General features: G+C 36.2%; 1 protein-coding gene across 1 annotated transcript; it reads left to right on the top strand.

Moving 5' to 3' along the window:
* Positions 1-7,670: 7,670 nt before the first annotated feature.
* On the top strand, positions 7,671-17,749 carry LOC135768293 (cadherin-related family member 3-like). The gene is made up of 12 exons (XM_073813393.1): positions 7,671-7,680; positions 7,789-7,888; positions 7,979-8,124; positions 8,234-8,338; positions 10,969-11,207; positions 11,325-11,493; positions 12,539-12,786; positions 15,335-15,528; positions 15,667-15,680; positions 15,770-15,795; positions 17,028-17,076; positions 17,168-17,749. Exons 1-12 carry the CDS (start codon positions 7,671-7,673, stop codon positions 17,467-17,469), a joined length of 1,602 nt encoding a protein of 533 aa, XP_073669494.1. The 3' UTR covers positions 17,470-17,749.
* The last annotated feature ends 5,159 nt before the right edge of the window (positions 17,750-22,908 follow it).

Below are 22,908 nucleotides of genomic sequence, written 5' to 3'. Positions count from 1 at the left end.
CGATCTATCCGTCCACAATTCTTTCTTCAATTTCACCAAGGAAAAGGATCTTTGAGTAATTTTGCTTTACAATTCCGAACCCTAGCGGCTGCAAGCGGATGGAATGAAACTGCCCTCGTTACAGCTTTTCATCACGGATTAAACCCTTATATACGACAGCTCATCGTGGTCTATGAAGACTCCCTGGGTTTAGAAACCCTCATTCAAATGACCATCCTTGTCTTTCAGCGTCTGACAGCCTGTGACGAAACACCTGCCGCAGCTTATCCTCCGCCTCCCATATCACCCACGGTTCCTCCAGCACTTGAACCCATGCAAGTGGAATCCACACATCTCTCTCTCTCTGAACATCAATGACGTATTCGCAAAAAGCTCTGTCATCGCCGACTGTCCAGCTCGACCTCCTCGCTCAACAGTAAGCTCAGTTCAACTTACCCCGAACGTAGAAGCTTTAAATCGTACTCCTGTACTCCTGCTAACCTCTTGTATTTGTGTCCCAGCGAAAGCTCTTATCGACTCGCGATCTGTGGGGAACTTCATTTCCACTACCCTCTTTCAAAAACTGAACATACGAAGACGCAGATACCCGCAAGTATCTACACACCTAATTTAACCCTTCATGCTGGATGTCTTCATGTGGAAGAAATATAATTTATGGTGCTGGTGGAATCCACAGCAGAGATCATCCTGGGACGCCCCTTGGCTTTCGAAACATCTACCCAACATTGACTGGTGCAATGGAGAAATCGTCAGCTGGGGGGAGAAGTGTTTTCAATCCTGTCTTTTACCCATCCAAAGAACTCTCCATCCTCATCATTCTTCTTCACCTGAGTGTGAGTTTTCTCTCCCAGTCGGATCTACGACGGTCGAAAGCCCTTTTTTTCTAAAGAGGTGGAAATACCTGAAGAATTCCGGGCATTCCAGGATGTCTTCAGCAATCAACTGGCTACTCAACTTCCACCACATCGGCCATGAGACTGTGCTATCGACCTGCTACCTGGAGCCTCACTACCCAAAGGACGCATCTATCCCCTGTCTATTCCTGAGCAGAAGGCCATGGAGGATTATGTGGAGGAAGCTTTGAAGCAACAGTTCATCCGACCATCTACTTCCCCTGCTGCTTCCAGATTTTTCTATGTGGCCAAGAAGAACGGAGGCTTGAGACTCTGTATTGATGGAACAAGCAAAAAAAACAACACATAGATTACCTAGAAAACCAAAACATTTGTTATTTTCGACGAGGCATTTGTTGAAGAGATCAGTTTAGCAACTAGTCAGACCATTAAAAAAACAAAACCGGAAGTAAAGTTCGGATCCAGACGTGAATCGCGTCAGCGCACGTGCGTCCGATAAAACCGTCTATATGTAATGCAACTCGATCAAACAGAAAGCATCAGTGGTGATGCAAATATTTACAGAAAAATAAAACACTGAAATAAATATGACCTAAATACTTCAGGTGTGTTTGACTTCATGCAGCGCTGAGTAGACCGATCGGCCAATGACATCATAGTGGTGCGAGAGCGATTCGAAAGTTGTGCACCTTTGTGCATCAAAAGCCCTTATTTATGATTTCTGAAAAATGAATCTGGCAACACATCACAGCTATTATACTCCAAAGCTCTTAAGAAAATAAACCTGTACTACCTTTTTAATTTACTTTGTTAAAGGTCACTGTCTACTACTGTATATTTGATCATTAATACCTTTTTCTCTACATTTGCATTTAATGTGTTTATTATGATACATAAGCAACAAAAAGTTCACCTTGATGGTTACTTGACATGTCATTATCATGTTTTCTGATGAAACAAATGGCATAAAACATAAATTGCACAAGGCTACAAAACTTGATGGATGCATGAAATCGATTCATCTTTATTGAGTTACATTTAGATCAACCTGATCTCACGAATTTCTGTGGGATAGTCACAGAATTTTTTGCTCATTTTTGGCATTCTCACGGATCTCCGCATTTTTCCGTGACCTTGCTACGGACTGTCTTTTTCAGTGGTATTCTCACGGATTGGTTACTCAACTGCTTTTTCCTATTTTCAAACCATTTCCGCTTCTGTTTAGGTTTAAATTTGGTGTTTGCATCAGTATGTCACTTTAACTATTGGTTTATAAAAAAAATCTGATTTATTCTTTTATATTTTCTAAACTTTAAACAATTGTCGCCTGGCGTTGGGGTTAGAGTTGGGTTTGGGTAGGGATTTCATTTCATGTAAATCAAACCTAAACCGAAGCGAAAATTGAAAGAAAATAGGACAAAACAGTTGAGTAACCAATCCGTGAGAGGGCCACGGAAAAAGACGGAGATCCGTGAGAATGCCACGGAAAAATGAGCAAAAAATTCCGTGACTATCCCACATAAATTCGTGAGATCAGGCTGTTTAGATTTAAGCACAAGCATAGCCATCATCAGACAGGTAATAAACACAAGACTTAAAAAAAATTATATTCAGCTAAAATGCTGTGAGTATATGTAACTATTAAAAAAAGCAATAAACAAAACAAAAAATATAACAAAATAATAAAAAAAAAATTTTTTGAATAAGTAAACAGTAAGAATTGATGAGTACAGAAATTATTGCGATAACATTGAAAAAGTCTTCATTTTACGTCAAAACCTTCATGATCCAAATTTTTCAGTATCCTAGTTGAATTGAAACAAGGTTTTAAAAGTGGTTTCTAAATACGTTTGTACACCATGTTAACTCTTTCCCTGCTATTGACATCTTGTCAATTAAGAGAAAACATTTGCATTAAAAAAAGGTGTTCCTGATGAATTTTTATGTTAATCTGCATTACTGCGATTATCCACCAGATGGCACTTACCCAATTTATGAAAAAACTGAAGCCAAAACGTTATTTCCTAATTTTAAACTCTGTGTATGTTTTGAGAATCGTTCCGAATCTGATCTCTAACAAAATTCCTTCACAAAAATGCAATTATTTCAGTTTTTGCTAAACGTGTATTTTAAAAGAGAAATACCCATATTAAAGAGTTTATAAGCAAAGAAAAAATATATAGATATGAAGGATGAAATTTTTTCAGTTTTGTTTGTTTATTGTTTGTTTGAAATCAAAAGGTCTGTTTTACGTTTAATATATTTATATGTTTCTTATTTTTAGAAAAAAAATTATTCTGGAAGGCATTTTGTGAAAATTTTGTAAAAATCAATAAAATGGCGGCAACTTAAAAAAAATGGCTGGCAGGGAATGAGTTAAAAAATGAGCTTAGCAGTGAGAATTTAGTTGTAGTCCCGCCATCAAATTTCTCCTGATGGTCGTCTCTTCCTGGTCAAAACTGTGACACAAGCCACAGTAATAATCATTCCTAACAGCACAGTGGCTATCCCCGAAGCATAAACGATGTAGGACGTGTCCTTATGATGTGCTACATATGTTAAGTGGACTCTTCGCTTGAAACACAACCCTTTTCTATCTTGATTTATTTTCCAGACCCTGCACCAATACAAGCCACCATCAGTAATGGAAAGCTCTGATATGTTTATGTAGCTTTGAGGGTTAGATGCATGCAACCGGTTCTTAATTTTCTCATTAACAAATCCATCTCGACTGTCCAACAGCAGATTTTCAAAGCTTTGATTATCTTCCCAAAACCATTGAACTCTAAAAGTATCTGAGAGATCGGGGTGGCATGCGAGTTCAGCCGAGTCACCTGAAGAGAACGTCATATTTTTGGGTTGAAGATCAGAGCAAACAAAAAGGTTTAGTACATTAAGATTTGCCTTGCCTGTCATACAGGTGTATGTTCCAGTGTCATTCAGCATGAGGTGGGATATCACCAGAGAGTAATTTCCAGCCTGTGCGTCATTCAACATTTCAAATCTGTCCGGTTTTATCTTCATATCATGAGAAACAAGTCTATGAGGTGTCCACCAGATAAGTTAATTTGGTTTCACATCTTTAGCTATACATGGCAAAGTGAAACTCTCACCTGGGGCCAAGAAGATGTTCTGTGTTTCAACATCCAGTGAAATGTCTTTGTAGCTTTGGCATTGATTGTCATGCCAAACCACACAGCTGTAAACTCCAGAGTCGACAGCTGAGACATCCGAGAAGTGAATTAAAGATCCTTTATTCATGACTCTGTTTCTAATTTCATCTGGAATAATCTCCAGGGACACATTAGTATCCAGAATCATCAGATGAAAACTGCTTTCTTTAAGCTTAAGCACCTGAAGGGTTTCTCCGCGACCGCCATTAAACGTTTGACATGCAATGTCTGCAGGAGCATCGTGATACAGAGACATCTTTTCTTCTGCGTCCTTCTCAGCACAAACTATCAGGTGAAAATATGTCCTCTCCAGAAGAGTTCCTCTTTTCCAGCATTCAAACCAAAACTCCAAGTTTTCTGAAATTTCCACATCTATTGATAAATAATTGACATTAGTTCTGGTCCGTTTTAAAGCTGCTCGGTTTGGCCCGTGTTGATCTGACCTAAATACATAAATCTCTTCAACTACATCTTTACAGAACATCTCTAGTTTGACCTGAAGACCTTTGGTTCCATACAGATACAGAGGATCATGTAGATAAAACTGACTTGTGGTTACTGAGAGCATCAGCAGCAACCAAACCTTCACCAGCGCTGCCATTATGATTTACTTCTACTTTTTAAGAGCAATGTCATCTTTAAGTATTAAAGGTATTGTACAACATTTTACATCCGGAAATCAGAAAAAAAATGTATGCAACTTGGAGATCTGCTAACTGGATTAAATGTTAATTATTCATCAGGTTAAATCTACACTATTATGTTTTATTGCACAACATGTGCATCTTCATATAATAATGTTGAAAAACACTTAGTCACGACTCAATCATATCCTGTACTTTTACACAATAGATGCTTTTAAAGACACAAAATATAACTGCTTTCAAAATAAAAATGTTTTGAATAATACTTAATAAAAAAATTTGTACTATAGACTGGTTGTGAAGTGAGCTGTTTTTTAACTGGTCACATTAGAAAACCACTGATAATTCTAGTTGACAACCCATAATTCAAAACCTTGTAGGAATAACCAGATGATTTTACAGTCATATTATTCTGTTATTGTTGTTTAGTAGCCCAGCTCTACTTGTCCTGACTTGCTGAATGATGCCCTGTTGGTCATAAAATCCATGCAAGTTTCCATCAACAAATGCTTGGCGACTACTTTGCCTTCACTGCAGATACGAGTGATCTTAAACCAGACTAAAATATTCAAATATTAAAGCCAAAATGGACATTTTTCTTCATCTTAGTATTCTTCACTGCTTTTGGATAACAGCTGGTGAGTTAATTTGAGTAAAATTAATATTGTAATTAAAATTAATTTGAGAAAGCTATGATGTAAATAAAGGTGCACGCTTTAAAGGCTCTTCTCAGTCATGTTTACCTTTAAAACATTTTCTAAATGTGCTTAGTCTTTTTCTCAGGTGTTGCGTCAGGTGTTGTTCTGGTGGGTTTTCCGGTCACGGTTCAAGTGAAGGAGAACAGCGCGGCGGGGATGGAGGTCTTCTGCTTGCAGGTTGATCTTAGATCAGATGCAAGCGTTGTTCCTGGATTCCCACAGATAATTAATTCAAACCCACTTACTGATGATTTTACTGTTTTTATGGTGAACTCAACTCACGCCCAGGTGATTTTTCTGCCAAATTGTTTCTAAAAGAAAGCAATCAGATTCAATTAAAATAAAATTGAGACTTTAGCGGGAAAGCATGTTAGAGATGTCCCCTAATTTTTTAGGTGAGCTTTTAATGAGCTCAGAAATTTGCATTCAAAATGCATTCAATCATTTCTTATTTTGTTTTTCATACAGGTTGTTTTGAGCGGTGCAACAGATCTGGACTTTGAGACTTCTGCAAATCACTTCAGTCTCCAAATTCTTGTGGTGGACAGCGATCATAAATCTGACCTGAATACTCTCACAGTGCTCATTACGGATGTGGATGAGCCTCCAATGTTCATGGATGATAGTATTTAAAATGCATTCATATTTTTATACCAAAGGCCAGGTTAAATTTATTTTTAATGGCCCATGTAAATATTTATAAAACACAATGGGCAGACTACACTTTTCTTTCCTGGCACAGTTATCAGCATGTGCCAATAATTTACAGTTATTATAATCAGCCTCCCTTTTATAATTTTATTCACTCATCTATATTAGTATTTCATGATTTATCTGATATTTCTTTCAGTCACGTTTATTTACATTGAGGAAAAATCTCCTCCAAAGAAAATCTATCAGCCAGTAGTTCATGACCCTGAAGAAAAACCCCTGATGGTATGATTCACACATTCTGTACTTTTGCGGAGTTTATGTTTTATAAAGCAGTGACCGAGATGAAACAATTACGATGTTTTTTTTTTTACAGTATCATCTGGTACCTTCAGATCCAGCGTTCATTATCGACAGCTCCACAGGTTCTTTGTTCTCCACAAAATCATTCGATTATATAACACACCCCAGAAGGTAACAAATAAAATTACCATGCTTTTTTGGACATGTCATACAATACAATACTATAATTGTACTTCATTATCAAAACTATACAAATGGTATATAAGCTACATAATTTTTTTGCCAAAAATATGTTTTAAATATACACTTATATATATTGCCATATGGGTTGTAAAATTAGACATTTATTTGTTGCCCCTGAAATACATTTTAAAATGTATGTTAATATATAAAGATTAAAAACAAATATACTTTTTAAATTCAAAAATATATTAAATTCAGATTTACTTTCTACAAAATGTATTTAGCATAAAATATAAAAGTATAAGTATATTTTTGCGGTTGAAAATATATATAATTTTAATAATTTCATACCTGTTAAGATGTTCTTCCAATGTGACGTGAATATAAATGTTTTTAAATATTTTTTTAAATATATGTTAAAATATACAAAAAATGGCTAAAAATATATTGATGAAAAATACATTTTTGTAAACATATTTCAAAATATTTTTTTTTCCCAATGGGGCGTACACATAAAATCTGAATTTAATGATTTGCAAGAGTAGATTACATACAAAGTCAATAGGCTTGTTCGACTTAATGTGACGTGAAAGATTCAAGAAATCATACGAAGTGTAATTTCGTCTCGCGACACTTTGACGTCATCTGCCTGTCAGTTCTAGCGGCGCCGCATGAAGTCGAACAAGCCTATTGCAATACGCAAATAGACGCAAACTCACACGTGACAATGCAAATGACGCAAATCGGGCGATGTGATTGCCGCGAAAACTCTGGCTGAGTCCCAATTCGCATACTATCCATCCTAAATAGTATGCGAAACTAGAATTAGTACGTCCCAAATCATAGTATGTTGAAATATTGAGTAAGTAGCGGTCATTCACATTTGTATGCTTTTAGATGCTGTAGTAACAGTTGTGGTGTGCGTAACTAGGTTAACCAACTAACCACGTTTTCGTTCACGTTGCATGACGTCATCGAAGTATGTCCCAGAACGTGCATACTATTTTGCTACACACTCAAAAGTATGTACTTTTTCCTCACAAAAAAGTACATACTTTTAGGTCATAGTATAAGTAGGCGAATTGGGACTCAGCAACTCACTGTTCGCCTTAAATGCGTCTTTTTTACACAAGTTGAAAATATTCACTCCAACAGAAAATTCACATGACGCAAAGTTAAATCTCGCAAGTAATCTAGAGCGAGGAACACAATGCTTCACGTTTGGTGTTCTTGAAGGTTAATTTTTCATATTATCATAAACATTTTGTTTTCTCTCTTTTAGCTAGCTTTAATATCTCTGTGCATGATGGAAACAACTTATCTTTTAAACAAATTTTCATCTTTATAATAAACCTCATTGATGATAAACCCCATTTCTTAAAGTACGTAATAACCACTGACACCTGAACAAATCTTTGATCTATATACTGTATATTTGATGACTGTCGCTGAGTAAATGTTTGATTCTGTAGCACCGAGACGTCTTTCACATTAAACGAAGAGTTGAGTCCTGGTCATGTTGTGGCAAACATCAGTGCTGTTGTTCCAGATGATTCTCTCTACGCCGGCTTCATCTTTTATTCGATCAGCACAAACAACTATTTGGCCACACAGAAGTGTACTGTAGTTTTCACATTGGCATTTCAGTTTTTTTATTGTCTAAAGGATTTTCACATGACAAGTTGATTCATTTAACTGATGCACATTTTGTCTATAAATGTTTTTAGATACAGGCTTAGTCACCATTGTTACCAGGATGGACATGGACTCTTCACCACTAAGGGAAAATCCCATCATAAACGCGATAGTTACAGCCGGCATTAGTCCTCCTGGTCTTCTACTATCCAATAGCATCAGCAGGGCCGTGCACAGACCTTTTGAGGGGCATGTGCTTAAACTGAAAAAGGGCACCCCCTCCAAATAAATATCACTTAATAATCATCTTAATAGCTTTATATTTATTCACTATTAATGATTGAAAAAAATCACTATTAATGAATGAAAAATGACATTTTATGATAGCTTGGCATTATACAGTGCAAAGGATATCTGCCCTTGTAAGTTGGCTTTAACAATTTACATCCTGGGTGTTTGTCTGTATTAGGCCTATTTGTAGTCATGTGTTTGTGAAGTGCTCGCTCTTATTTAATTGTAGAATATATTAATTTAAATTTTTTCCTCTGCTTACATACATAAAGTTACATAAAAATATGTTTGAAGAAAAAAAGGTATTCTGTTTGGTTTTATAAGTTAATTTTTATTATTTGGTTAACATGTTTATGTATGTGATTGAGAAGAGGGGGAAATAGGATATTAAAGATCAAAATAGGAGATTATACTATACTATAGCCATACCATAAGCATATTCAACATGTATCTGCCTACCTGGTGCTGAGGACCAGGAACCTTGGTCTTTTGAAGGTGCAAATAACTGCATTACTAAAAAAATATACTAAATACTAAATATACTTAACTCTATGCAGTTGATTTCAGAATAAAAAGTTATGAACCAAATAATCATACAACTCCCTTGACTAATTCAAGGCATAAGATACATGCATATACAATAAATTATATCCAGATTGCATACTGTAATGAGTGACAGGGCAATATAATGTACATACTTGTATCCTTTACACGTTTTTCGTCTCTATCTAGTTTTCCCAACTGGGCATCTGATGTCTAAGACCTTTCTAATCTGATATGTTTTTGGTGTTAATGTAGGCTAGACATTTACCCACGCGGGCGCGTCTTCTCGCGTGAGATGTGTTGACTTTAGTTAAACGATTAATACGCGTCATGCAAAAAAAGCGGTAAAAACCCGACCGTGCATTCCGTATTGTTGTCACGGGTGCCCTTCACATGGGTGAACCCTTGTTTAAAAACTGCTCGCGCTTTGTCAAAAACTCAATTTGGTCGCATTTTGCGCCAGCCCTTGCTGCAGTTTGGAGCCCTTAGTGCTCCCTGATTGCCCACTCGACCAATCCCGTCTATGGATAATTCGGCTCTGCTCAAATTTATAAAACATGCGCCGTTATATACATACTAGTGTTTCTTTCGTAATGACACAGCATTGTACTCAAACAACAAGATACTTATTTACCGTTGCTAGACGTTCATCTGCCTCTGACTGCTGTGGAACTTCAGCTCGCTGCACTCAGGGGGCGGAGTTAAGAGGTTTGACAGACAGTTTGAGCGGATCCAAAAATATTTAGTTTTTTAATAATTTTATTTGATAAATATATTTGTAAAACACACAGACAGACGTAAATGTTTAACAATAGCATTAATGTATATATTTAAAAAAATAATAAAACACCTCCAAAAAAGGGCACTTCGGAGTGTAAGGACAAAAAGGGCATGTGTTCTGCACAGGTTGAGCCCTATCTGTGCACGTGACTGAGCATCAGTCTCATCTTCACTGTGACTGACATCAATGACCACGCCCCTGTCTGTGAGCCTGACAACCACAGGTTGATGTCACTAAAACTATTATTATATTTGCAGCTTCCAGGAAGAGGCATTTATCTAATAAATTAAAAATGGAAATTAAGTGTCCACACTGAAGCGTTTCAAATTAAAGGGGGTGTGGCATCTTCGTGGTGCTATGTGGAGTGTTTAAATGGGTGTGGTCCAGGTAAGGGGCGGAGTCCCCTTCTGCTCTGTAGGCCAAAAGAGGTGGGGCTTCTTTACATTGAAACAGATAAGCTTTGATTTTGCAATGATCAGATTCATTTCTATTTGGGTTTGAATAGAAGAGAAGTGGTTGAGACCGAAGCGACGGGGACGGTCATCGCCATAGTGACTTGTACTGCAACCAGGCCTTCATCCTAAGATCCACTCAGATCATTGTAAGGTGTCAATCAATACATCTCAGTGGTTTTAAAGACATCCGGGTCCAAACCTCTCAAAATTTTCTCTCTGCTCATTATAAACAAAAACGTGGACTTTGAAGACCCCAATAACTTCTATGGAAACAAAGAATACAGACTTCTTATAGTGGCTGTGGATTCAAATGACACATCGCTGAGAGGTGAAGATGCTCTGATCTTTGTAAAAACTGAGTGATGTGAGAGATGTAATGAGATGTAATGTTTTGTGTCCTGAGTCTGCAGGCGAGGCTTTTGTTTACATCACAGTTGTACCTGTAAGCGAATTTACACCTGTGTTTCATCCTCCCACCTATTTCTTCAAAGTCTCAGAGCTTTTGGGACATTTGCTTTGTTTTTTTACACTACTTTTGTCTACATTTACATTTATGCATTTGATATCCAAAGTGACTTACAGTACATTCACGCTAGAGTTATCCTTAAGATCAAACCCATGACCTTTACGTAAATAACACAATACCAAGTGAACTTCAGTAATTGGAGAAAATAAATATATGGGTTTGGTACAACATGAAAATAAATAATAACCACTAAACTGTAGTAAATGGATTGTGTTTGTGTCTAAACTCCAGGTGGCGCTGTGATCGGCTCAGTCATTGCCACAGATCGGGATCTGCCTCCAACAAACCTCATCTACTCCATAATCTCTGGTGGAGGAACCGGAACGCTGAGACGTATTTTCCATCTGGACCCTTTAACCGGTCAAATCACCCTCCTGACAAACCCTGAATATGAGGACACACAAACACACACGCTGGTCATCAGAGCGACTGATTGGGATCCTGTTAGACCTCAATCTGCTACCACTACGGTTAGTTTTAGTTAATGCAGTGGTTAAATCTGTTTGAATGTAAAAAACAGTGTTCAAATTATGTCAAAAATTATAGGGGGTACCCTTGCTAAGTTTTTCTCACACTTAAAAAAAAAGGTCACTATCAACATCACTGAGGCAAATGATGAACCTCCTTTATGTTGGCCCAATAAGACCAATCTAGTGGTGACCCCTGATCTTCAGGTTGGATCAAACGTTCAGGGTTTTATCCTTTACTGCACAGACAAAGATTCCCCTCCTACTTCATTCATCTACATAATCTCAGGTACAGAAGACTAATTCATTATGTAAGATCATGTACACATTTACCGTATTACAGTAAAGGGAAGTTATTGGGGAAATTAGGGCTGTCACAATGATTAAATACTCGTCTTATCACGATTGTTTGACCTCATTGCGATGATTTCAGATCACCACAATGATTGCACATCTCTTTAAAAAACACAAGGAGGAGCTGCAGCGCTTGTATAAACGAGACGGTATCAGATGGCGCTCCTGAACTGGCAGTGTAACGCGATGCATTGCAAAGCCATTCAATACAGTGGAAAAACAGCATTTAAAGAAATGCTGCAAAACTTTGATAAGCAGTATGAACTGCCAGGTAAAACATACATTTTCAAAATGGATCTGTAAGGAATTGATTTTTTATTTTTTTGCAGTTATTTTTCAGACACTTTATTGTGTTTATTTCTTATGAAGAACTTTCAGTTTTTGAAAGATATATTCATTAAATAATAACTTTTAAACCTTGCAAAAGATTTAATTTAAATAATCACAACAATGTGTGGTACCGAGCTCCTAAGGTGACATTGAAGTAAAAAATTCTAAGGTTTAGTTTCATGTGCTCACGCGAAACCTTCATGTGCAGAATTTTTTTTAAAGTTTCATTTCACGTGAAACTTTCACACACGCACGTGAAACTATTGCATGCGCACATGAAAGCAAAAGTTTCACGTGTGAAAGCGATAGTGTCACGTGTGCATGGGAAAGTTTCACGTGCGCATGCGAAACTTAACGCGGTAGTTTCACGTGCACACGCAATAGTTTCACGTGCGCACACGAAACTAAACTTTATTTAATTTTTGCTCCATGTCCCCTGAAAAAACAAAACATGTATCAGAATTAAATGTCAAATCTATAAAACAGACCATTAATCGTCATAATCGTCAAATTCCTAAAACAGGCAATTAATCGTCATAATCATCACAATTGATCAGACAATTAACCATTAATCATGACAGCCCTAGTTTTTCTTTTTTCTTTCGACTTGGCCATGTTTTCGGGATTGTTAACCTGTAAACACTAAACAGGTTCCACCAATGTAAACAATCATTTCGGCTTCTCCCCGAGTGCCGGATCCAACACGACACGTTTGATTCTGAGGGAGCCGTTCGATTACGGTAGTGGACTGGACAGACTGTGGAGATACAGTTTAACCGTACTCATCTCTGATGCTAACATCAGAACCGATGCCGGAGCTTCGACCCAGACCGGCACCATTGTTATTAACATCCACGTGATGGATCCTGATCTCACTACCACCATCACCACAACCACAGTAGGCGTGGTTCATGTTTATTGATTTCAAGTTTATTGATTTATACAGCACATTTAAAACAGCGCACAGGCTGACCCAAAGTGCTGTACAGACATGCATAAAAAAGCAAAGATAAGAATAATACTAAAAAATAAAATAAAATAATAATAATAATAATAGTAATAATAGTAAAGTTAAAAGATTAAAAGAAGGTAAAATTATCAATAAAAAGAGAGTCGATTAACATCACACAGTACTAAAAGCCAGAGAGAAAAAGTAGGATTTTACCAGCTTTAAAAATTGTTAAGGATGAAGCGATTATGATGTGGTGTTCATGCAAAGGAACATTTAAAGGTGCATTGTGTAACTTTTAGAAGAATCTCTTAATAGAAATGCAATATTACATAAAATCTATCAGTGGACATTTAAAAAAATTCAGAAATTAAATTACTGTTCCTCATGAAGGTTGTTGAGAGCAAATTCAGACTTCTGCTTTTATAAACAACCCCAGTAAACTCACATTACATAAAAAACGTGTTCCTGATTAATTTTTATGTTACTCTGCAATACCGCGATTATCCACTATTATCAAAAAAATTAAGCCAAAACATTTAACAGTTATTTGCTAATTTTAAACTCTGTGTATGTTTTGATAATCGTTCTGAATCTGGGGCCGTATTCACAAAGAATTTTAAGGCTAAAAGTAGCTCCTAACTGGCGAATTTAGAACCAACTCCTAAAAATAATAGGCGTGTCACTCCTAAATTTAGGACTCCTAATTTTTTTCACTAAGAGTAATTCACAAAGCATTTTAGCCCTAAAAGTAGCACCTAAGTCTGGGACAGCTTAAAAGAAGTCGAGAGGACTCCTAACTCACTAAGACCTATTCACAAAGGATCTTAAAATGTCTTAGGTGCTGATCCTCCTTAACATGGAGAGTTTCACCAACTCAAAACCATTCCACATACTTAAAAGCACACTTTAATGTAAGCATATTGTTTATGACATTTGTTTCATAATTCATTACATTCATGACAAGCAGGAAGTTTTTTAGAATTACATGAAACAATAATGATATTAAATATTTAATATTACAGGCATACCTGTTGCCATGCTAGTCTGTTTAAAGGCTGCAATCTCAACCCTCTACTGCGATTGTAATGCATACCACCGCCTCTCGCATTCGTCCGGGGTCCGCGACATAAGCGGGAATGTTGCATTGATCTGCAACAAATCCTCTCCCCAGTGATGCGCGGGTTGATCGGAAATGAGCGGATGCATGTGGTCACCCGCGGTCACGAGTCATCCAAAAATATTTTTTATGATATTCGGGTCGCGTTCGGTCGGGTCGTTTGAAATAAAGATGGCAATTAACTATTAAACAATTACTACTTTAAAAAAATGCTGGCCAGGGAGCGGGTCGGGTACACTATTTATTTTTTATTTTTTGCGGTCCGAGTTGCGGGCGGGTTAGTTGAAAACGTTGGTTGGGTGCCAGTTGTTTTGTAGATTGACCCGCGCATCATTGTCTCGCATGTCTCAGGCTTAGTTTTGCTTGATATCTCAGTGCCGAATTTCCCTTTTATTACGTTTCTTTTTTCCAGCACCAACTGGGCCAGCAGCAGTAACTGATCCTGCATCCATTTGGGCTTTCTTTTGGCGAGTTCCACCATCATTTATTTATTACATTAGGCAGGCTTCTTTAATATGGGCAACATTTCCTTGCTTTAAGTAGTCTAATTAGGCTAATAGGATGTACATTAATCAAGCAAATAATGCAAAGTCGTTTTATTATTAGGCAATTGGCGGTTTTCATTTGTATTAGGCTTGATTTAATTTAATTTAATTCACGACTTTTCTTTAATATATGCATTTTGATGGCATTACTATTATTATTTTGTATAGGACACAGACATATTTCGATATTGTAATTCCATGATTTGGTGCGTCTGTGTTATGTTACGCATGACAGCCCTGTCATCTAACAACCAATCACCGTGGTCATTGCGAGGCAGCTCGTGCATGAGAATTGACGTCATCCGTAGCAACGAAGACTCACTCTTAGTTTAGGAGTTATCATTTTTCCTTACTAAAAGTAGGTCTGAAAGGCGTTGTGAATAACTTTTAAGAGAAAACTCTTAGCTAAAATCTTTTAGTGCGATTTAGGAGTACTCTTAGTGATAAGATAAAATGCTTTGTGAATACGGCCCCTGATCTCTAACAGAATTCATTCACAAAAATGAAATTATTTCAGTTTTTGTAAAAAATAAATGTATTTTTGAAGAAAAATACCCATATTTAAGAGTTTATAAGCAGAGGCATTTTGTGAAATTTTTGTGAAAATCACAAAAAATGCTGGCTGGCAACTTTTAAAAAAATGGCTGGCGGGGGAATGAGTTAAAAGAGATATAGTTTAGTATAGTTGGAGACAAGTCTCATTACATATCAATATTTGTCTCATTTAAACTTTTCTTAAGCCCTTAGGAGAAACATTTGAGACAAAATTGCTATAATTCTTACAATTGTGATCTTTAGAAAAGGTAAAAATCTGTTCATCATCTCTTTACAGCCAAGAATCACATACATCAGAGTAGACCTGAACACATTTGATGTTGAAGACTGGTACGTGTGGTTCATTATCACTTTGTGTGCGCTCCTCATGCTCGGCATTCTGGGATACATGCTGTACAGATGCTGTGAATACATCTCCAACACTGAGTTTAGATGCTGCGAGTCCAAACTCATCGGCGATGAAGAGCAACTGTGAGTTTATCAACATTACGGTATTTTGCCGTTATTATTCTGAAGTTTTCCTGCATTCAGGTTTAAACATAAATGAGACACTTTAAAATTATTTTGATACCTGAATCCTATTAATAAGATTGAATTTTGTACTTACAGCTTTCAAGATGAAGGTAAGTGCAAGCAGACTCTACAAAATTTTGTATTTGACATAAATACAAATCTCATTTAAAATGTTATAATAACTTACATTTTCTAACAGCTTCACCAAAGAAGGAAATATTACTGGTAAGATGTTTACATAATAATTCTTACATTTTACAAAAAGACATAATATTTTACAAGTCGGCTAATTTGTATTCGTACCAAGCGAATCATAACGAAAATTTACTATTATTACACTGTAAAAGATTTCTGTAGAAATTACAGTATTACTGGGTATTACTGGCAACTAGCTGCCAGTAATTTACTGTAAATTTTACATTTCTGTTATTTACTGGCAACAGTTTGTTCAAAGTTAAATGAACATGAAACATTTTCAGTCTTTATCTTCTACAGTAAGTTACTGGCAACCAGCTACATAATTACAGCTAATTTTTTTTGAGTGTATATAAAACAATAATAATAACATCACAGGGAAGGAAGCAAAACATACAAAAACGTACAAATGTAGTTGTTCAAATTAATATTAATTAGCCACCTCGCAAAATACGTCATGGGATTACGTTGGCTTTTCCATTTAACAACTAAAGTAACTGGGATCTGTATGCTTAAAAAAAACAAAAAGCACAGTTGTTTTATTAAAGATTTATTACATTTCAAATTTATTTTTTATAAAATGATTTACAACTTTGCCGTAAAGCGGTTTTAACTCTTTCCCTGCCATCAACGAGTTATCTCGTCAATTAAGAAAAAACATTTCCCTGCAAATGACTCTTTCCTGGTGAGTTTTTACGGTAATCTGTTATTACCACTATTATCCACTAGATGGTGCTCTTACCCGATTTATAAAAAACTGACGCAAAAACTGATTTAAACTCGGTGTATGTTTTTACAAAAATTCAATTATTTCAGCTTTTTGCTCAAAATTTTTTAATTTTGAAGAAACCTACACATATTTATATAAAAAGAGAACAAATGAAGATAGGTTTTGTTTGTTTGTTTGAAAGCATAGGGTCTGTTCTTTTATTTGATATATTTGTATGTTTATATATTTATAGAAAAAAATTCCCTGGAAGGCATTTTGTGAAACTTTTGTGAAAATCACAAAAAATGCTGGCGGGCAACTTTAAAAAAAAGACTGGCAGGGAATGAGTTAAAGTTAAAACAAGTAGTAAAAATATTAAATTCCCATTCATGTGATTCATAAATGATGTGAATAGGAAATATTAAAGCACATTTTGTTTGAATAACAACTTCAAATGTCATATTTTATGTTAGTAAATGAAATGGGTTTTGAATATCATCATATTCAGCTTCTTTACTTTTGTAAGTCAGCAAGTGCACTTCCTCTCTTCCAGGAAGTGACTCAGATCAACCCTGTGTTTGATGGAGAGGACGTTGATCCAGGTAAGATATTTTACAGATGAGATTATATTTAGTGATTATGAAATGTAATACTGAAATAAATATTAAGCTTAATCGTGCATCTAAATTTCAGTGACGAAGAGGGTTTATGAGTACAACAGCAAGTCTGGTGCCCGGCGATGGAAGGATGCTGTCATTGTGTCCGAGCCTCCGCTGTGCCAACCAGAGAGCAGCACATTGGTCATCTTTAGGAGACCCATTGACCATGAGCCTAAACGGCCATTTGGGGTGACAGCTGACTCCGACCAATCACACGGAGGAATGATCCGAAATAACAATCATGGCCTGTCAATCATAAGCAGAGATAGAGATGGTGGCTCATTCAAAGATAAACTTCAGTTTCACAAGACTGTGAGAGATATGTCAGAGGTTTAAAGTCTCTCTCTAAACAATTAATCAAAGACATTTTCGAAGGTGCACAAAGTAATGTGTGCGTTAACGGTGGCCGGTTACTTTTTATTCGTGGGTGCATTAAACTTGTATTTAGACCGTCATGTGTGTGGATCGTCATGTCAAAATACGTGCCTGCTGCAAACGCTTTGAAAGGGTTTATGATAAAAGAGATGAAGCATCTTCGATGACTGACTGGAAATATAGCCAATTAGGAATCTGATAACAAAAACAACAATAAATACTAGATCAGTAAGGCTGACATTTGCATGTAATTGCTTGACAGTCTAGTTTTTAGACCAAAAATATGAATTTTAAGTGATTTTGTGCATAAGACAAGCAAATAAATCTGTCAATGGGGTAAGCAATTTTTTCTTGAATTTTTCTTGAAATTAGTGTTTAAGAAAAATTTTCAACATTTTCTTTGCTTACGCCATTGGTAGATTTTTTGCACAAAATCACTTAAATTTGATATTTTTGGTCTAAAAACTAGACTTATTTTCTTGGGTTGTTTTGCTCATCAAGAAAAAGCATCTTAATTTAATTTAATTTATTATTTTTTTGATATTTTTACTGAAAACAAGACAAAAATACTAAGAACATTTTTTCTTGAAAATTATTTTTTGCAGCGTGCACCTTTAACTTTATATTTGTATTTGCTCAATTTAATTGCTTGACCACTTTTATACGACAGGTTGTCTTGTGTTCATTAAATGTTGACAGTGAGAAAATTACAATTACAGTTCATATTTTAAACTAAAGGTGAATTTAATCAGATTCTCTTTTATTAGTGTGGTTCCTGATTTAGCAAAATAAGAAGTTTATTCAGACACTGACCAGCAGATAGCAGCAGTTAGCTGTACAAAAAATTAATTTCTATTATTGAAGACATACACAGTCCTGAAATGTGACCCTGTCTGTGACATCCGGGGTTTAACTCATATAATCTAATGATGAGATGAGAAGAATTAAAGTTTGATTGAACACTGATTTCAATCTTTGTCAGCCAGTATTAAAGATATCAAGATTATATTTTCACACAATGTTCTTTACATTAGGATGGTTTTATATATAAAGAGTAAATCACAAAAATATGACTTTAAGCAGGGTCACATATGCTAGTCAACATAATTCAAGGTTGCTGTGTTTTTTCTGGTTTGGCAATTAAATCTTCATATTTGCAATCATGCAATCAGCATATTTAATATCTAAACTGAACCCTCCCCAAAACAAAAAACTTCATACGGGGTTGGAATGAGATTAAATTATCACTAATATTTTACTGGAACTGTGAAGTGTTGCTTCTTTCAGACTTCACAGTTCGTTCACATTTATTTTTACACTTTAGGTTTTTTTTACATTTTATTGTGTGAGGGTGTGATGGCGGTCCGTGTAACGCTTTTCAGTTCTTTTTTCAATTTGCACCATCAAAATTAATCAAATGAAAATTGGTTTCAAACTTTCATTTTTCAATTTTCATGAGTACTTTATAAACGGAAAATTGTCTCTCGGTTTAATTTTCAATTCTACGTGTTTAGGTTGTTGCTTTAGAATTTCAGGTTTTGGAACAAACAGAAAAATGACGGCTTGTTCTAATTTTCCATTTCTGTGTTTGCGCTTGCGGCTGGAACGTACCATTATCGCCGGGGGTGGAGTGTAGTCTACAGCCGGTCACGGACCCACAGCGCTATCGCGTTAAATCTCACCATTTTTATCTCCTCTATGTATATTACACATTTATTAAATATATTTTGAATAACAATAATGCCTGTAAACATTTATCTATCGGACCTCGGTTGCCGTTTTGGTTTTTATCAGTAGATGGCGATGTAACGACCTGGCAGTAAGTCCATGCACTCAAGACGTGATGGATAAACCTGTATCTGCCGCAGTTCAGCCTGCATAATGGCTCGAAAATTTTAATCATGTTACCCCGATATATTACGAGCCTGGTAGCGAGTCAGGTTTGTCACCTGAAAGTTGCCGTTTCGAGTCTCACGGGCGGCCGCTTGTGCAAGGCACCTTCCATTGCTCCCCGGGGGCTGGGCGCCCACTGCTCCGGGTGTGTGTTCATAACTGGCAGTGCGTGTGTTGCTTACTTACTGGATGCATTCCATATTTTAAACCATGTCACTTTTGTTTTCCTTTTTAAAAAACTTTATTAGGGTATGAGCCGCGAATGCCCACCCCGTGACGCCTGCCCTGTTATATTGGCTTACTAACCATATTAATATTTGAGATATCCACCACAGTGTATCCGTTCCCAGATCTTCTACCAGCTAACAGATCACACCTACAGTGGTGTTAAAAACATGGTACTAATAAAAGTGAATAAATTGCAAAAAAAATATAAAGTGAGATTATTTCTTTATTTTAAATGTATTGAAAACATTACACATTCAATTCCAAAACAAAGCATTAACAACTTAAAGGTGGTTTCCCGGACAGGGCTTATCCTAGTCCCAGACTGAAATGCATGTTTGAGCTGCCTTAATTTAAAACAGTATTCACAGTTCCTGTCAATTTTTAGGTTTGTGTCAGAAACTGCATTTGTAATGTCACCCCACAAGTTTTTAATGGTGCAGAGAGATCAGAGGATTGAGTTGGCCACTTTATAATCTTAATCCTTTTTGTCTGGAACCAGATTTTGCCCTCTTGCTTTTGTGTTTGTTGTCTTGTTGACACCCATTTTAGGGGCATTCCTCTTCGGCAAAGGGCAACATAATCTCTTCAAGTATTCTACTGTAGTCAAACTGATCCATGTTCCCTTGTATTTGATAAATAGTCCCAACACGCCAGTATGAAAAACATCCCAATCCCATGACTTTTACACCGCCATGCTACACTGTACTGTGGCTTGAATTCAGTACCCGGGGGTTGCCTGAGGTTCTGTAAAGACCCCAAAAAGAAAGATTTTAATCTTATCAGGCCACAAAATTTTACACTATTTTTCTTTGGGCCAGCTGATGTATTGATGTAATTCTATAGATGTCTTTTTTCAACAGTGGTGCTTTACTGGGGCTTCTTGCATCAGTGACTGTCACAAGATCATCATCTTTTATCTTTCTAAAGGTTTTCAAATTTTTAATCAAATTGCTCTGTTCCTCTGAGCAATGTTTGAAACGACCCATTTTATTTAGAAATTCAGCAGCATATTATATATTTTATAACAATGGGCAAAACATTTGCCTTCTCTCTTTCTTAATAAAGGACAGAAAGAAGCTGTTTTCACAGGTTGAACTCATTTTAAACTTCATACTGCTATTATTTTGATCACGCCACTTTCAATAAATGAATCACTCAGAGCAAGTAATGTGGATATCATTACCAATGGCTCTATTTTTTTCTATAAATAATTTCCAGAAATATTACTACTACTAATAACGTAGTTATTAAAAAAGTAAAAAATGGTTTATCAGGTTACTGATGTTGCACTGCTATTTTTTTAACACCACTGTTTATGATCATGCAGCATCAAATTATAAAATGTTTGCAATTTATTCACCTTTATTAGTACACTACCATGTTTTTAACACCACAGTAGGTGTGATCCGTTAGCTGGTAGAACAGCTGGGAATGGATACACTGTGGATATCTCAAATATTAATATGGCTAGTAAATGAGCCAATATAACAGGGCAGGCGTCACGGGGTGGGCATTCGCGACTAATAAAGTTTTTTAAAAAGGAAAACAAAAGTGAAAGTGACATGGTTTTCAAGTAAGGAATGCATCCAGTAAGTAGTCAACACACACGCACTGCTAGTCATGACACCCGGAGCAGTGGGCACCCAGCGCCCGGGAAGCAATGGGTAAAGTGCCTTGCTCAATAACACGTCCCAAGCGGCCGCCCGTGAGACTCGAAACGGCAACTTTCAGGTGACAAACCTGACTCGCTACCTCGTAATATATCGGGGTAACATGATTAAAATTTCCGAGCCATTATGCAGGCTGAACTGCGGCAGATACAGGTTTATCCATCACGTCTCGAGTGCATGCACTTACTGCCAGGTCGTTACATCGCCATCTACTGATAAAAACCAAAACGGCAACCGAGGTCCGATAGATAAATGTTTACAGGCATTATTGTTATTCAAAATATATATAATAAATGTGTAATATACATAGAGGAGATAAATATGGTGAGATTTAACGCGATAGCGCTGTGGGTCCGTGACCGGCTGTAGACTACACTCCACCCCCGGCGATAATGGTACGTTCCAGCCGCAAGCGCAAACACAGAAATGGAAAATTAGAACAAGTCGTCATTTTTCTGTTTGTTCCAAAACCTGAAATTCTAAAGCAACAACCTAAACACTTAGAATTGAAAATTAAACCGAGAGACAATTTTCCGTTTGTAAAGTACTCATGAAAATTGAAAAATGAAACTTTGAAACCAATTTTTCATTTGATTCATTTTGATGGTGCAAATTGAAAAAAAAACTGAAAAGCGTTACACGGACCGATGGCCACTGTTCAACACTGCTTTGTGTCTATAGTAACATTCATTGTAGAATGATATCACATCAACATATATTTTACTAACTAAAGGTTACTTTAAATTAACAAATTAAGTTAAGAAATTTCTACTTGTTGTGTCAACTTATAACAAGTGAATTGAACTGCAAAATTAAGTTGTTTAAACTCAATGCTGAATTTTTTTGTAAATAGTACACAGTAAAAAAATATTTTTGCACTTGTATTTTTAAGTTTAATCAACTTGGATTTACAAGTAATTTTAACTGTATTGATGAGTTGCTGTAACTTATTAAATCAAGTTGAATTTGCTTTAGTTATGTCAACTTTATTTTATAAGTTACAGCAACTCATCACTTTTCAAGATAGTTGAAATGACTGGTTAATCCTAGTTGATTACACTTAAAAAAGAAAGTGCACATCGGATGGTAAACAGATATTTAATACCATAATACTGGTAAACAGAGGTCAACAGTATGATAAAGGTAAATCTGACTGAAGGTCAAAGGGTGTTTTCATGAATGGCAGGTAGATTATCACATTATGTAAGTTTTGATATACTTTAAATGGTACTGTCCCAGTGAAAACTTTTGTACCTTTTATCTGACAGTGGAGATACAGTCTCCTACTGTGACAACATGCCCCACAGCAGGTTATATGTTATATTAAGTTATATTAGGGCTATAAGAGTAGAAATGTTGCCACATGCTTATATAATCAAAAATCAAATATGAGAAATGACTGGAGTAAAATGTGTGACACCTAGCCTCTGTCTACATCAAGTCTTTATACTCAAATAAGTACAGTACAGTATTGCTGTATATCTTTTGTAGTTAGAAGCTTATTCACTACAAAGAACCATTTCTGTGTGTAGTTCAAGGTTCTTTGTGCAACCATACAGTCTGACAGAGAGGAACTTTTTAACAGCGTATGTTAGTTTTGTGCTGCTCT

This window comes from Paramisgurnus dabryanus, chromosome 23 (genome assembly GCF_030506205.2).
Source record: "Paramisgurnus dabryanus chromosome 23, PD_genome_1.1, whole genome shotgun sequence".
Classification (NCBI taxonomy): domain Eukaryota; kingdom Metazoa; phylum Chordata; class Actinopteri; order Cypriniformes; family Cobitidae; genus Paramisgurnus; species Paramisgurnus dabryanus.
This window is presented reverse-complemented; position numbering and strand designations above follow the sequence as displayed.